General features: G+C 41.3%; 1 protein-coding gene across 6 annotated transcripts in view; it reads right to left on the reverse strand.

Annotated features, from left to right (window-relative positions):
- Positions 1 to 6,928: 6,928 nt before the first annotated feature.
- Positions 6,929 to 16,985, reverse strand: part of cadpsa (Ca2+-dependent activator protein for secretion a) — a 150,755-nt gene continuing 140,698 nt past the window's right edge. For all 6 annotated transcript variants that reach the window (XM_046311415.1, XM_046311414.1, XM_046311413.1 and 3 more), the window contains 2 exons: positions 8,731 to 8,835; positions 6,929 to 7,970 (listed from right to left, as the gene is read on the reverse strand). In XM_046311415.1, the coding sequence (XP_046167371.1) occupies positions 7,797 to 7,970; positions 8,731 to 8,835 (279 nt within the window). In that variant the 3' untranslated portion in view covers positions 6,929 to 7,796. The remainder of the gene's footprint in view (positions 7,971 to 8,730; positions 8,836 to 16,985) is intronic.

The raw sequence follows: 16,985 nt of genomic DNA on the forward strand, positions 1-16,985 counted from the left end.
ATAAATCAACTCTTCAAGATATATAATTTTCAAAATACAGAAATACACCTGGTGTTGTGCATTTAGTAGAAAACCCTATTGAATGAAATCTCCACAAGAACATTTGTTGGCCAGGAAGTGGGAGGTTTTCAGCAGTTGAATTAAATGTATTCAGTGCTCGCAAGGGAATCAGCCTGCAAAGCTCTTTATGCACCTGCATAAGGTAAGTCTGAATACCAACTACTAAGTAGTGTGTAGGAAATGTGTGTGTAGGAAAGGCCTACATTTCCTAGACCTGAATCAAGCCCCTGGACTTTAGAATTTCTTATTCACATTCTGGTTGAATCTCAGAATATGTTTGTGTAGGCCTATGGCTAAAATGAAACTGTACACATGGCTTATTACAGTATAAGGATTAGCTATATGAGATACCTCATGATAAGTCATAGGCCTATATAGCATCAGTGACGGACTTACCATTAGGCAACTCAGGCAATTGCCTGGGGCCTCACATCATCAGGGGTCTCGCATAATTGAATTTAATAACACATAATTTCTCTCTTATCTTGCCCTTCTCCTCCACTCAAGGCCCTCCTCGGCTGGTGAGTAACCTCCGATGTGCACTATTTAGCGGTTGTGACCGTCTCCAGTTGTGACAAACAGAGGGGTTTCTGTTGTCTTCATCTGAATTTGGCTCTAGCTTTTGAACGGTTCTAGCGATTATAAAGCTGAGGGCTGGATTCAATCTGTTTCTTTGAAGTTCAGCGTTATAGTGTTGAAATTTAAAGACAATGACCATCTCCAAAATCTGTCTTACCTACTACTTACTTAAACTGCACACTGTGTACTAATCGTAGGCTCATCGTACTGAGAATGCATCATCTGATGCGCAATTGTGTTGATTCCAGCCATTTGTTAATTTGGGTACAGCACTTCCCCTCAGTTGATTATCAGCTGTTGTCAGTGTCCTAATCCCAAATGGACCCCTAGACCAGTTGTGTAAAGTACTTAATTAAGTAAAAATAATTTAAAGTACTACACAAGTCGTTTTTTTGGGGTATCTGTACTTTACTATTAATATTTTTGAGTACTTTTTAAAATAATGTACTTCTTACTCCATGCATTTTCTTTGACACCCAAAAGTACACTTTTGAATGCTTAGCAGGACAGGAAAATAGTCCAATTCACGCACTTATCAACCAAACATCCCTGGTCATCCCTACTGCCTCTGATCTGGTGGACACACTAAACACACATGTTTCGTTTGTAAAATATGTCTGAGTGTTGGCTTTCTGTAAATTTTAAAAACAAGAAATGGTGCCATCTGGTTTGCTTAATATAAGGAATTTGAAATTATTTATATTTTTTATTTAACTTTTGATACTTAAGTATATTTGAGCAATTACATTTACTTTTGATACTTAACTATATTTTAAACCAAATACTTTTAGACTTTTTTACTGGGGAACTTTTACTTTTACTTTAATAATTTCTATTAAGGTTACTTTAATTTTACTCAAGTATGACAGTTGGGTACTTTTTCCACCACTGCCCTGGACCCTACGCCCTATGCACTTGTGGAGATCTGTTAATAATTAATATGGTAAATAGCTCCATCTTGTCCTTTGATTAGGTGAGTTTTTGCCATATTACTTATACCAATCAAACTCTCTCATATCTCCACAAGTGCATAGGGTGTGGGGTTTAGTATTGGGCCAGACACACCTGGGCCTCGAAATACGATTATTTTTCTCAATACTGTGCAGCAAATTCTACTAGTTGAAAAGCCGAAATGAGTATGACATCCTAGCATTTAAAGCATGCTATATTTTTTTTAAATTTCACATACTACAGTACATTCAGAAAGTATTCACACCCCTTGACTTTTTCCACATTTTGTTGTGTTACAGCCTGAATTTAAAATGGATTAAATTTAGATTTTGTGTCTCTGGCCTAAACACAATACCCCATAATGTCAAAGTGGAATTATGTTTTTAGACTTTTTTGCAAATTAATAAACAATGAAAAACTTAACTGTCTTGAGTCAATAAGTATTCAAACCCTTTGTTATGGCAAGCCTAAATAAGTTCAGGAGTAAAAATGTGCTTAACAAGTCATATTATAAGTTGCATGGACTTACTCTGTGTAAAATAATAGTGTTTAACATAATTTTTTTAATGACTACCTCATCTCTGTACCCCACATATACAATTATCCGTAAGGTCCTTCAGTCGAGCCATGAATTTTAAACGCTGGTTCAAACACAAAGACCAGGTAGGTTTCCCAATGCCTCGCAAAGAATCGCACCTGTTGTTAGATGGGGAAAAAATAAAAGCAGACATTAAATATCACTTTGAGCATGATAAAGTTATTAATTACACTTTGGATGGTGTTTTAATACATCCAGTCCATACAAAGATACATGCATCCTTCCCAACTCAGTTGCTGGAGAGGAAGGAACCTGCTCAGTGATTTCACCATGAGGCCAATGGTGACTTTAAAACAGTTACAGAGTTTAGTGGTTGTGATAGGAGAAAATTGAGGATGGATAATCAACATTGTAGTTACTCCACAATAATTAACGCAATTATAGAGTAATAAGAAGGAAGTTTTGTACAGAATAAAAATATTACAAAATATGCATCCTGTTTGCAATAAAACTGCAAAAAATGTGGCAAAGAAATTAACTTGATGTCCCGAATACAAAGCATAATGTTTGGGGCAAACCCAACCCAACACATCACTGAGTACCACTATTCATATTTTCAAGCATGGTGGAGGCTGCATCATGTTATGGACATGCTTGTCATCAGCAAGGACTAGGGAGTATTTTTTATGAGAAAAATAAACAGAATAGAGCTAAGCATAGGCAAAATCCTAGGGGGAATCCTGTTTCAGTGTGCTTTCCATCAGACACTGGGACACAAATGGACCTTTCAGTAGGACAACCTAAAACACAAGGCCAAATATACAATGGAGTTGCTTACCAAGCAAAAGCTGTTATCAAGGCAAAGGGTAGTTACTTTGGAGAATCTAAAATCTATTTTGATTTGTTTCACACTTTTTTGGTTACTACATGATTCCATATGTATTATTTCATAGTTTTGATGTCCCCCTACCCACCCCTGTCTCAGTCTCCAACATCTATGCTGCAATAGTCTACCTGCGCCCCAGGTTCATGCCTCATGACTCCTGGCCTGATGACTCCTAGCTGTCCCCAGTCAACCTGGTTGTGCTACTGCTCCAGTTTCAACTGTTCTGCCTGTGGTTAGGGAACCCTGACCTGTTCACCAGACGTGCTACCTTGTCCCGGACCTGCTGTTTTTGACTCTCTCTCTCTCTCTCTACCACACTTGATGTCTCGACTTCTGAATGCTCAGCTATATAAAGGCAACTGATGTTTACTCCTGAGGTACTGACCTGTTGCACCATCTACAACCACTGATTATTATTTTATTTATTTATTTTACATTTGATTGATTGAATGATGAGCGTGCTTGGACGGACGTAGTACATCTAACTATTTGTTCAGACAGAATTCAGAACATGGGCCGTTATGACAGTGTTTTCCCTGTACACCAAATCAGAACCGTAGTATAAAAGGGGCATAAGAAGACAATGAAAGTTCTTACAATATTACATTTCTCTAAAACAGGCTATCGGCAACATGTGTACCATCATGTCAGAACAGTAGGCTAAGTTATGAGGGTGAAAGGGGCCAAATGATTAAGGTGAGGCACATGAGCTACTAACAGCTTACTGGACAACATACACTTAGTATTACTTTCTTAGCTACAATATACATATCTCCCTGGCAAATGACATAATTTATGCAGCAGCATACAATACATTTTTGAACTCACCTTGTTGTGTTGTGCTTAGTTGAACAGGAAGGTGGTGCGACGGTCCTTGTGGGCCATTTTTGTCATCAAAGTCTGGCATTCACTGGATTTACAGTGCTTTCAAGACAACTGAAAAACTGAACTGAAAAACTGACAACTGAAAAACAAGGTCAAATCATGACATCAGTGATCTTCAGTTCAGAGCTCTAGAAAGAGGCCCGAGTTCCCGACTTGGAATTCCCAGTTGGATGACCGTTCAAAACGTATTTTCGCAGTTGAAGCTGTCTTAATAAAGTCTGAGATTTCCCAGTTCCGAGTTTCCAGATGTTTTGAATGCTGCAGAAGTCATGCTGGATTGACAGCATGGCCAATATATTCAACCTTTTCTGGCCCATGGTGTTGAATGTTTATCCTTTTAAGCTTGGAAAAGAAACCCTTAAACCCAGACTTGGACCACAATTTGTGTCCAATGGCCAATGAGCAATGATACATTTTATCTAAAATTTCTCTTCATATGACAAGGATTTTCCAGTAGATTTTTGACATGATTCATGAAGATGCCTGCTTGTCTAGCTAAGATTTTGAAAGTATGATGTTTACATAATCAGTCCAATCAAACCTACGGTAGATATAACGTGATTTGCCATCATTTTATCTGTGGCCAATAACCTTGAATCTTCTTGGATGGGCACTTCTAATGTAACTCTTTTTCAGCACCCGAGATTTTGCGGTGACGTTGTGTCCCCATGAGTGACAGAACACTGAGCCAATCGTAGCACAACTAGAGAACATTACCAACCCCTACAGTACGTTCCGTATTTTCCGCTGGCTGCCCCACAACTAGAGAAATCACTGAGCTAGGCTGAAACACCTGCATTTTGGAGCTGCCTTTCTCACGAAAGCAAAAAAGAGACCATGTTTGTATGCGGCTTTACTAACTCAATGATTGTTTGTTTTACATTGTTTGCAATCTGAAATGGGACACGTATTAATGCCAAAATAACAAAATAACATGCCCTGAATGACGGGTTGCCACTGGTCTGCTCAATCGGAAATAACCTTTTAACATTTTGATTGTGCAAAAGACTCCAAGGAACACGTACATGTCTTCTTTCCCCCAACTACGATGGTCACAAGTTGCGCAGGACACATTAGAAGGGACTGTGACAAGACTGCAATTGAAAACAATGCATCTCTTTTGTTCTACACACACAATTATTACCTGATGATTTTCACAGATAATACACCTTTCCCATATTCAGACATTTGACATATTTTGTACAACTAATTTCTACTCACAATTCCCTGCAATGACAAAATATGTTTTCACCCTTCATCCAAACCATATGCTTGTTCTCGAGTAAGACACATGATTTGCTTATTCCCACAACACTTGGTCTAAATCTTGTTTTTGTCAATTTTCTAAGAAGGATTTGTTGTTCGCCCTTCTTCTCTGAAATAATTAAAAATATCTATCTTCTTTTAATTTGTGGCTTTATTAAATGTAATCCCCTTGACTTTACTGATATCTGTCATCTTGGCCCTGATTACTTTTTTTTGTTGCAGAATAATTCTAATCTGGTGGAGATCTGGCAAAGTCCATATCATCTTTGGCCATTCTTCCAATCTTCTTCTGGGCTGTAATATAAACTCTGAAGATGAGTGATGCTTTAATCCAACACACTAATCTCAGACTCTTTTCTTAGGACATTACCGTGACAGGAAGGGGGGTAGACAAGGGGTTACAAGGGCAGGGTTTTTAAATATGTTTTTTAATATGTATTGTGCATTCAGGTTCAGGGAATCCGTTAACCTCATCAGTTTGAATATGTTTTTCTTTACATAACTCTTTACATGAACCCTTTACATTAATTTGTATGGGCAGATTAGTTACATTTCCTATAAGCAATGTTACTATTGAAGTGTCACTTCAATTTCCAGGACTTCACAAGATAACAACAATAACAACAAAGACACATAAAAAAGCAGTATGTTTGTACAGATAGTTGTATTTTTATTTTGTTGGCCCCAGTTCTGTAGCCTGGGTGCCAGTCTGTTTCTGCTCTCTTGTCAACTGCTTGGAAATTGGTTTGACAATGACAATGGAGAAGGCAAAAGCACACACAGATCTGGGACCAGGCTACTAGTTTCGTAGCCTCCCATAAGGCAAAAGCACAATGACTCCAGCAGTAACTTTACACAGAGAACAAACACCCTTTTTGTGAGGATACCTGGGACATACAGTAACTGCACACGAGGCAATGTACAGTGTGTGTATATAGAAAACAAAATCAGAGGCAGAGAAAAGACTGGCATACATCATCTCTCACAATCCAGATATAAAAGTGTGGAAACATCTCCGGGAATGGCTGAAGTATAGGGGACACAGAAGAAAGTCTATTTCCCCTTTATGATGTCATATTTGTGTGCTGACTGCTAATATACAGTGAGCTTCAAAGATATTGGGACGGTGACAAATGTGTTGTTGTTTTGGCTCTGCACTCCAGCACTTTGGATTTGAAATAATACAATGACTTGTAAATAAGAATACAATATGTTTCTTAACACTTCTACATTAATGTGGATGCTACCATGATTACGGCTAATCCTGAATGAATCGTGAATAATGATGAATGGAAAAGTTAAACACAAATATCATACCCCCCCAAAAATGCTAACCTCCCCTGTTATTCTAATGGTGAGAGGATAGCATGTCTTGGGGGTATTATGTGTGTCTAACTTTCTCACTCATCATTCTTCACCATTCATTCAGGATTATCCCATAAGCATGGTAACATCCACATGACTGTAGAAGTGTTTAGAAACATATTATATTCTTATTTACAATAAAATACAATACATTATTTACCATTCAATTCTATTGGGACTGAAATGATCTGAAATACAACCAAAACCAACAAATGCATCCAACAAATTTGTGGTCACAAGCCTGACGTAGTCATTGTGTGCTATGAATATGGGACCAATTATTTTTTACTACTTTAAATGGGGGGACTATGTACAAAAAGAACTGTAATTTCTAAACGGTTCACACGATATGGAGGAAAATACCCTCAAATTAAAGCTGACAGTCTGCACTTTAACCTCACTGTCATTGAATAATTAAAATCCAAAGTGCTGGAGTACAGAGTCAAAACAACAAAACATTTGTCACTGTCCCAATACTTTTGGTGCTCACTGTTACTAAATATATATATATATATTTGTTTAAACATAAAATGATCAATAAATACATCCACAAGCTATAACAACAAAACAATGAAAATATTGCATTTTAAAAAACGACATTATTTAAAAAGGGGGCTAAATGTTTTACCAGTGAGGGAACATTTTGTAGTAGTACTGAATTCAGTCGACAAAAGTCAATTCTACATTGGTGTTGTTAAGAGGATGGATAGCTACGTTTTATAATGTATTGCAACCTAGATACAAACAGGTTGTCTGTCTGACTGTGGTTTGGTTCCCTTTAGGCAGTAGACATTTGCTCTGAGAGGAATAAGAACAATAGGAGGTCCTACTCTCCTCCTCACAATGATGTACCATTACTGTTTTCACAGTACGTTAACAAAGCGCCTCAACAGGTTTGCATTCAACATGGACACACCAAGCATTACCCCCAATCATTGTACTCAACACCACATACACATGGTTCTCCATATTGCTTAGGAACATTAAGGAGTGGATTTAGGAGAATGAGCCAGAAATCTCTGCTAACTTTTTTCATAAAACACCTACAATTTAGTTAAACAATTAAATATATTTCATAATTATAATATACTATATACTATACTAATATCATTATAATTTCTATATTCAGTTATTAATTTGTATTTTTGTTCCTTTGTGGGCATTTCTATCTGACAGAGAAAAACAACACAGTTGGTAGGTACAGTACATGCATTGATTCACAGGTTAAGACGGATGCGAATGGCCCCTTCATCCCGTGATGTTGATCTAGACATCATTATCGTCTTCATCACTGTCCTTCATGGATATGCCCGCCATCCCTCCTTCCCTCACCGATGCTGTGGCCTCCTCCAGGGTCAATCTGTTCCTCACCGTGTCATACATCTTACTGTTCAGTGTGGAGTCCAGGACGCCCTGCAGCCGGAAGTCACGGTACTTTTTCTGGAAGAACAAACCCCCAAGAGAATAAAAACACTGGTCAGGGTTGGGACTAGCACACAGAGGAAGCATTCTCAGTCAGTTGCTAAGGCAAGAGATGACATGAAGCCAGGAATGCACTGCAATGTTTGGGTATATCTCGATTGTCTAGGGTGGCCTCCTTTCCTCCATCTGAATCATTAAAGAATTAGACAGGTGACAGCAGACAGGTGTTATAATGCGTTCACCTAACCTGTGTTTTCATATAAGTAAAAATGCAGCGGACACAATGAGAAGAGGACACTTAATAGTTCACAATATTTTAGACCTTTAGCAAATTACCCATGAGTAGCATTTTCCCAAAAGACATGTGTACTAAATCATTAATACACAAGGCACTAAAAACTATATGTTGCATGTCAGGCCAGATCCCATACATGTATGTACTGATCAGCCCTTACCAGTCACTACTGCATGTATAGGGAGAAAGTCTCTCAGAGAACAGAAATAAATGTGTGACGTGATGTTATGCTGGTAGGACTTAGTAGTTACTGCTCACACTGAAATATTAATACAGGTTAGAGAACCAATTGTTGTCACTACTAGGCTTTATATCAACCCAAGAGAAGGTAGCTCACAACTCATTTAATAAGGGTCACAGATTAAGACGAGAAATGTTTGAATTCTACACTACTTGATTGTGATATCTATCGATCTATATATATATTACTTTGAACTAATGACCAATTGGTTTGCGAGGCCCTGGTTGCTGAGCTTGTCTTACCTTGGCTACTCTGATTAGGATCTTGAGCTGGTAGACATGGAGCTGCAGGTCCATCCGGTCAGTTAGCCACGTACCCAGGAGGTTCATGGTGCTGGTGTACCATTGCTGCAACACATAAACACAGCATTCTCCAGCAAAACACACACACACACAGACAACCAGAATACAGAAAAAGAGCAGAACCAGCATTTCATCGGAATTTACACACTCACTCCTTCAGGCCCTCTGTCTTTCTCCTCTCGTCTCTATCCCCCTCTCATTCTCTCTCCATCTCAACAACTCCCTCTCCGTCTCTTTCACTCACTCATTCCCCTCTGACTGACTCCCTCTCGCTGTCTCCCCCTCTCAGCTGAGGGGAGAGTAAACTGGAAGAACTTCTTCTATAACCGGAGCAGCAGCTAGTCGGAGAAGCTAGCCGAGAGGCTCCAGATGTTTATCTGTGGGCTGAGTCCTGTTTGAAGTCTAATTGATTGGTAATGATCAGAGCAGGCTGATGCTAATCAGAGTGGACCAGTGCTCAACAGTCAGAGAGAAGCAAGGAGGAGGGGGACATATCTGGGGTGACTGAGTTTGTGTTGGTGAAATTCACTCTGTCAACGAAAGGCCTTCTGCACTGTCCTTTTTACACATGTACAAAAAGACTCAATAAATATGAGAACAATTTTTCAGTCCACACGGAAAATGTTATATCAGGGAGCTCAATAGAAAGTAGGTATCAGTAGCTACTTAACATTTCAAGTGAACATACCCCAGTAGTGACAACAGTATACACATCTTCAGTTCCTGCTCCACGAGGTGACGATGTAGCTACTCCTTGGAGTTGTGCTAGGGTAAGTAAAAGTACAACATAAAGGCCTGAATCACTGTGGTGACCTGCTGCGTGTGTATCACTGTGGCAGCTTCCTCTCTGCCGCTCTGTGCCTGTGAAGGTATCGCCATGGCAGCAGGGCTGTGATCCCGGCCCAAGCATGACCCCCCATCTAGAGGCCAGGCCTGGAGTGACTGCTCTCTCTCTCTCTCTCTCTCTCTCTCTCTCTCTCTCTCTCTCTCTCTCTCTCTCTCTCTCTCTCTCTCTCTCTCTCTCTCTCTCTCTCTCTCTCTCTCTCTCTCTCTCTCTCTCTCTCTCTCTCTCTCTCTCTCTCTCTCTCACCCTCATCTTTTCCCTCTGCCGGTCTTCCATCTCTCCCTGTCAGCCTTCGCCTCCACATGCTCTCCTCTCTTTATCTTTGCTCAACTCTCTCACTCACTTTCATAACCTCTGAATAGGGTTATTTCATCACTCCCCCCACCCATTATTACTTGAACCCATTATTTCACTCTTCTGTCACATTCTCCTTCCCAGTCTCAGTTCTGATAATAACCTTCAGTCATCTTCTAGAGAACACTGGTCATTTATGATAAAATATGACATTTCATATCAAACAGAAGCTTCTAAGAGGTTTCTCGTAAGTTGACCACATTCCACAGTGAAGCAGCAATGAGGAGCAGTGGGATATATATGTGTGGGTGTGTGTGCTCAAGCAAAACTTGGAGACAGACGGACTCTGATGCCAGGCTTGTGAAATGAACAGTGATGGCACTCTTGCTTTGTTCAACTATGAACAGACTAACAAACCCTAACAAATTTCTCAGAGCAGATGAACACACCCAGGAACTCACTCTTTTTAGGCTCGATTGGGATCAGCAGGAGGCTAGCAATAGCTGACAGCCAAAACACATGTAATATGGCTCTGAATAAATAATGTCAAAACCCAACAGGGACAAAATCTGTGACATTCTAACGAGTTCTGATATTTGGGATTGGATAATGGAGGTTTTGGGGGGTTGTGTGTCTTTGTGTGTGTTCCTGTGTTCGTGTGCGTATGGGTAGGAGTTCCACTGCTTCATCACACACATACATACATGAACATCTGCAGGACCCATCCCCCTTGGAGTGACGAGCTGGGAGGCAGTGAGACCTCCTGCCCCCTGCAACACCAACCTCCTCCCCATGCCCCTTCACCACCACCACCACACACAACACCCGGCCTTGAACCTGGTGTTCACACTCATATCTGACATGTTACAGGAAGCCATAACGCCTGGCAGGGGGGCAACCAACAGAATTCAGTGCAAATCTGCACACCCCTCCCCTTGTATCCCAATGCATACACACATACACCAGTCCCACAAATACACACACATGAATACATTCACATACGTGCGCATACACACATGCATATACAAACACCCTCCCTTTTCTTTCACACACCTCATGGGTCCTCACCCCTCCTTTGCGAGGCTGGGACAGAGGACTGGTAAGGGGTCGGCTTAGGCCTTTGTGCTGGGCCCCCAAAAATCACAAAAAAGCAGGAATGCTGGAGGAGAGGCAGGGCCCTCCATGGGGGGTACAGGGGGATTACAAGCAACCTGCGACTCTGCCTCTTTCTGCCCTTGCTGGTGGTAATGTGTGTGTGTGTGTGTGTGTTATTGTGTGTAGGTCTGTGTGTGTGTGTGCATGTGATTGTGTATGTGTCAGTGCTACATACCAGATTGGATCTGGTCTGAAAGGGCTGGGACCTTGTAGTAGGAGAGAGTGTACTGTATTTGTGTGTGTGTCAGTGCTCCACAGATTGGGCTTGGTTGGTGCGAGGCTGGGGTGTGTAGTAGGTGTCCTGCTGGAACCCAGCTGTGTCTGCAATTAGCGGGAGGCATGGAATGATGATTGTTGCTGCGACAATGCTAATGCAAAGCGACAGGCATAGTTCTAAAGGAGAGGGGAGGTCGCTGTGTTTCAGAGAGACATAATGCACCACCACTTTTTCCTCCTTCCTCACACACACACACACACACACACACACACACACACACACACACACACACACACACACACACACACACACACACACACACACACACACACACACACACACACACACACACACACACACACACACACACACACACACACACACACACACACACACACACACACACACACACACACACACACACACACACACACACACACACTATGCCTCCACACTCCAAACCCCTTAAAATGAAAACCAAACATTCTTAAAAAATCCATTAAAGAGTGGTAGGGCCGATCGAAGGCACAACCTTTCTCCAGCACTCTTGGCCAGGATGTCTAGTGCAGGGCTTTGTTAGTGGTTAAAAAGAGCTGTCCACACTGGTCTAGCTGGCAGCTCGGGCCGCTAAATTAGGCCCCCCAGTGGGCAGCTGAGGGGAGGACCCGGGGGTTGAGAAGTCTTTAAATCTGACTACAAGACATTATGCACTTACGACAAAGGGGCAGAGTAATCCTACCTGCTTGCTTTTCACCGCTGCTGCCTGCCTGTTATTGTCTGCTTTATAGCTCATGAGAGGAGGCCCATTGATGACGGAACTCAATTACCATAGTAACCCACACCGGTGACCCCCAGGTCCCCTCGCCCCCCGTCTCCCCCCATTAGGGCTAAGCTGACCCCAGGGGTAGTCAGTCCTTTCACAGGAAGCTGACGGCCCTAACCATGTCCCTCCACGCTGGGGGAGCACCGCCACTGCTGTAGCCCTCAGATCCTGCCAGCGCCCTGCGCTCTGCTCTAACCGCTCTCCTTTCTACTCCTCTAAACCTCAGGGAGCGCAGTACTCTGAATGGCAGAATTGAAATAAAGTTTCAGGCTCAGCAAGCTTATGGGCTTCAAACTGTTCTGATTGTGCCGCCTATACAAAGGAGAGCCCAGCCAACAATTCATACGCTTCAGCGCAACCTTAAGTGGAACAAAAATCCTCTGTGTGCCCAACCACTACTAGATCGCTATGATAATCAGTCTTTCTTTAAAATAAATGTGAAATAAATCAGGTTAACAATAAGTGTTCTTTGCATATCTAACACAAGGCTAACATAAATGTTTATATCAAATGAAAGCAAGCGAGAGGGTCTCAATCGTTTCTGAACTGTTTTCTGTTGAAATCCGATTCTCTCACAAAAGCACCAGTCACATTACACTAGTGAGTGTCAGTTGAACTGATTACAGTGTCCAAATAAGAGAGTAATTTACAAAAACATGGTTAAAAAAAGAGAGAAAGAGCTTGTTGTGAGGAACGAAACGGTTGGAATTATGGACTACGCAGCGTCATTGAGTAAACACACAATAAAGGACAGAAAAGCTCAGTGGAGAAAAAAACAGAGCCACGGTCTGAGCAAAGTGAGCCATTCTCCTCACAAAAGGCCGCTTAGAGGCGGATTGAGGGGCTCAGAATGACGGGTAAAACACTTGTGGGCTTCAGACTCTATAGGGGGAGCGAAATGGAATAAGCCAGCAAGCACTTGAGGATCCCGCCGAGCAACTGAATGGGAAGGAGGGACGGGGGGGCGGAGAGGGGGTGCAGAAGGTGAATGGCCTGCCTTTCGGGACCAATTTGTCTCTTTTCACCCTTTTCCCCTGCCTCTCCGCTGACAGATGTACAAAGAGGGACCCGCACTGAGCCTCTCATCCACACGCACCCGCAAGCAGCTGTCACTTTTGTCAGACAAGTTAATCAAACAAATGCCACCATACCTCCCTTTAGATAAAGAGGGAGAAAGAGAGGGAAACAGAGAAAGAAAGACACAGAGAGAGAAAGAGAGAGAAAATGGTGTGTGTATGTAATGTATGTGTGATCAACCAACCCGATCACCCCCCTTCACCAAACAGTGGGACTTGTCCCACTCAACATAAAAGACAGCTTCATTTAACTTCCATTTCCCTCATCTTATGTTATTCATCCATTCCTGCCCTCATCTGGTTTTGACCACTGACATGGACCTCTGGGGTAAGTCAGAAGGGATTTATGCCAGAGTCTGAGATCACAGTGAGGGTAGATGGATGGAAACAAAATGCTCCCTCAGTAATTATAAAGAGTCTAAGCTGCTTACAGGCTTCATTAAAAGGAAGCGAAACCTTTTGACATATTTTCAACAGTCACAGTGAATCAATATACTACCTGTTTGTTATCCTTAGTCTTTTTTGATTCTATCCTACTATTGTTCAGATTCATCATCCATTCTAGAGACTCTTTTCACCATTGGTTTATATCAACATAATAAGATCATGGGTTTACATGGAAGAAACACATCATTGTGGTCCTCTGTGGCTGAGTTGGTAGAGCACTGCTACTTGCAATGACAAGATTGCAGGTTCAATTCCCGCTGGGACCACCAATATTAAAATGTATGCAAGCACTACTGTAAGTTGCTTTGAATAAAAGTGCCTGCTAAATAGCAGATATTATTACATATATGTTTTTTAAAATAATATTCTGAGAATAGCCTGCGTTATGTTAACATGTCCTCATCCCCCTAAGCCATAAACACATTTCTTCAACCATATTTGTGACAACGTAGATTTTCCAAGAGTAAAATACGCTTTTGTTTTAATAGTAAACATGTTCGCTTCTCTTTTTGTTGATGTAATTTGATATGAAGTTAATCCAACTGATAAAGATCAACAGCACTAAACAAAACATTTAAATAAATAAAATATAGCACGTCATGAATATAGTATAGTATTCAATAAGGCCAACACAGTATTTCATTTGTAAAAGTGAAAAAACAAATTCTCCAAAACACTGGATGGAGAAAAACAACAGCAGATAAATCATGGGTAGCTATTTATAATAACTCCACCTAATAAACTATTTATAATGGATTAGTAAATAGTTTATTCATAATTTATTACTCCATTCATAAGATGTTTACTATAATGCTTTTTTGGATGAGAGTTACCTTTTTCGAGGAGTTCGCAAACTGGAACTCCCATTACTAACAAGAACTCAAATGTTAAATAGTTGAATAGTTCTGGGTTGACTGAGATTAGACTACTCTAAAGAAGAACTGCAATCCACACTTTGGTTTTGGTAGAAAAGTCACTGCCATGAAACGCTTATGTTAGCATTTTCAGACTAAAAACTTTATTTTATTACAACAATGTGACTGCTTTGGAATAAAATGTTCAATATATTTTCTTAAGCATCCAATGTATTGTGAGTTTATTGTTTAACCATTGATGTGTTTTAGGGGCCATTTTGAGACCTTAAATAGCATCAGGTACTGCTGGAATGTCTACCAATGGCATGTCAATCTTCTGTGAGAAATTACACTAGTCATTCAAAACATTTATAAAGTATTTATAAAGTATACAGTGCATTCGGAAAGCATTCAGAACCCTTGACTTTTTCCACATTTTGTTACGTTACAACCTTATTCAACCCTTTTCTCAATCTACACATTACCCAATAATGACAAAGCAAAACAGGTTCAGATAAAAACAGAAATATCACATTTACATAAGTATTCAGACCCTTTACTCAGTACTTTGTTAAAGCACCTTCGGTAGTGATCACAGCCTTGAGTCTTCTTGGGTATTATAAGGTAAGACCCAATTGCAGACTGTGTGAAGTAACAATGTTTATTGTAACAATGGGGCAAGCAGACAACAGGTCAAGGCAGGTAGTGGTCGATAATCCAGAGTAGAGGCAAAGGTACAGGACAGCAGACAAGCTCAGGGTCAGATCAGGCAGAGGTCGGTAATTCAGAGGTGGAGCAATGTACAGAACGGCAGGCAGGCTCAGGGTCAGGGACAGGCAGAGTGGTCAGGTGGGCGGGTACAGGGTCAGGACAGGCAAGGGTCAAAAACCAGAAGGACAAGAAAAAAAGAGAGACTAGGGAAAAACAGGAGCTGAGACAAAATGTGGGTAGGCTTGAACAAACAAGACGAGCTGGCACAGACAGACAGACAGACAGACAGAAAAAACAGGTATACATACCCAGAGGATAAGTGGGGAAGATGGGCGACACCTGGAGGGGGTGGAGGCAAGCACAAGGACAGGTGAAACAGATTGGGGCGTGACAGGTATGACACTACAAGCTTGGCACACCTGTATTTGTGGAGTTTCTCCCATTCCTCTCGGCAGATCCTCTCAAGCTCTGTCAGGTTGGATGAGGAGCATTGCTGCACAGCTATTTTCAGGTCTCTCCAGAGATGATTGATCAGGTTCAAGTCCGGGCTCTGACTGGGACACTCGAGAACATTCAGAATTGTCCCGAAGCCACTCCTGCGTTGTCTTGGCTGTGTGCTTAGGGTCATTGTCCTGTTGGAAGGTGAACCTTCACCCAATCTGAGGTCCTGAGCACTCTGGAGCAGGTTTTCATCAATGCTCTCTCTGTACTTTGCTCAGTTCATATTTCCCTTGATCCTGACCAGTCTCCCAGTCTCCCAGTCTCCCAGTCTCTGCTGCTGAAGAACATCCCCACAGCATGATTCTGCCACCGCCATGCTTCACTGTAGGGATGGTGCCAGGTTTCCTCCAGATGTGTCACATGGCATTTAGGCCAAAGAGTTCAATGTTGGTTTCATCAGACCAGCAAATCTTGTTTCTCATGGTATCAGTGTCCTTTAGGTGGCTTTTGGCAAACTCCAAGCAGGCTGTCATGTGCCTTTTACTGAGGAGTGGCTTCCGTCTGGCCACTGTACCATAAAGGCTTGATTGGTGGAGTGCTGCAGAGATGATTGTCCTTCTGGAAGGTTCTCCCATCTCCTCATTGGGTTCTTCGTCACCTACCTGACAAAGGCCCTTATCCCCCAATTGCTCAGTTAGGCCGGGGCCAGTTCTAGAAAATGTCTTGTTGGTTCCAAACTTCTTCCATTGAAGAATGATGGAGGGCACTCTGTTCTTGGGGACATTTAATGCTGGAGAAATGTTGTGGTACCCCTCCCTAGATCATTGACTCAACACAATCCTATCTCGGAGCTCTAATTCCTTAAACCTCAAGGCTTAGTTTTTGCTCTGACATGCACTGTCAACTGTGGGACCTTATATCAAATCAAATAACATTTTATTGGTCACATACACATGGTTAGCAGATGTTAATGCGAAAGTAGCGAAATGCTTGTGCTTCTAGTTCCAACAGTGCAGTAATATCTAACAAGTAATATCTAACAATTCTCAACAACTACCTACTACACACAAATCTAACAAGTAATCTAACAATTCCCCACCAACTACCTTATACACACAAATCTAAAGGGGTGAATGAAAATATATACATATAAATATATGGATGAGCGATGGCCGAACGGCATAGGCAAGGTGCAATAGATTATATAAAATACAATATATACAAATGATATGAGTAAAGTAAAATATGTAAACATTATTAATGTGGCATTATTCAAAGTGGCATTGTTTAAAGTGACTAGTGATACATTTATTTAAAGTGTCCAGTGATTGGG

Source organism: Oncorhynchus gorbuscha, linkage group LG18 (assembly GCF_021184085.1).
Source record: "Oncorhynchus gorbuscha isolate QuinsamMale2020 ecotype Even-year linkage group LG18, OgorEven_v1.0, whole genome shotgun sequence".
Classification (NCBI taxonomy): Eukaryota; Metazoa; Chordata; class Actinopteri; order Salmoniformes; family Salmonidae; genus Oncorhynchus; species Oncorhynchus gorbuscha.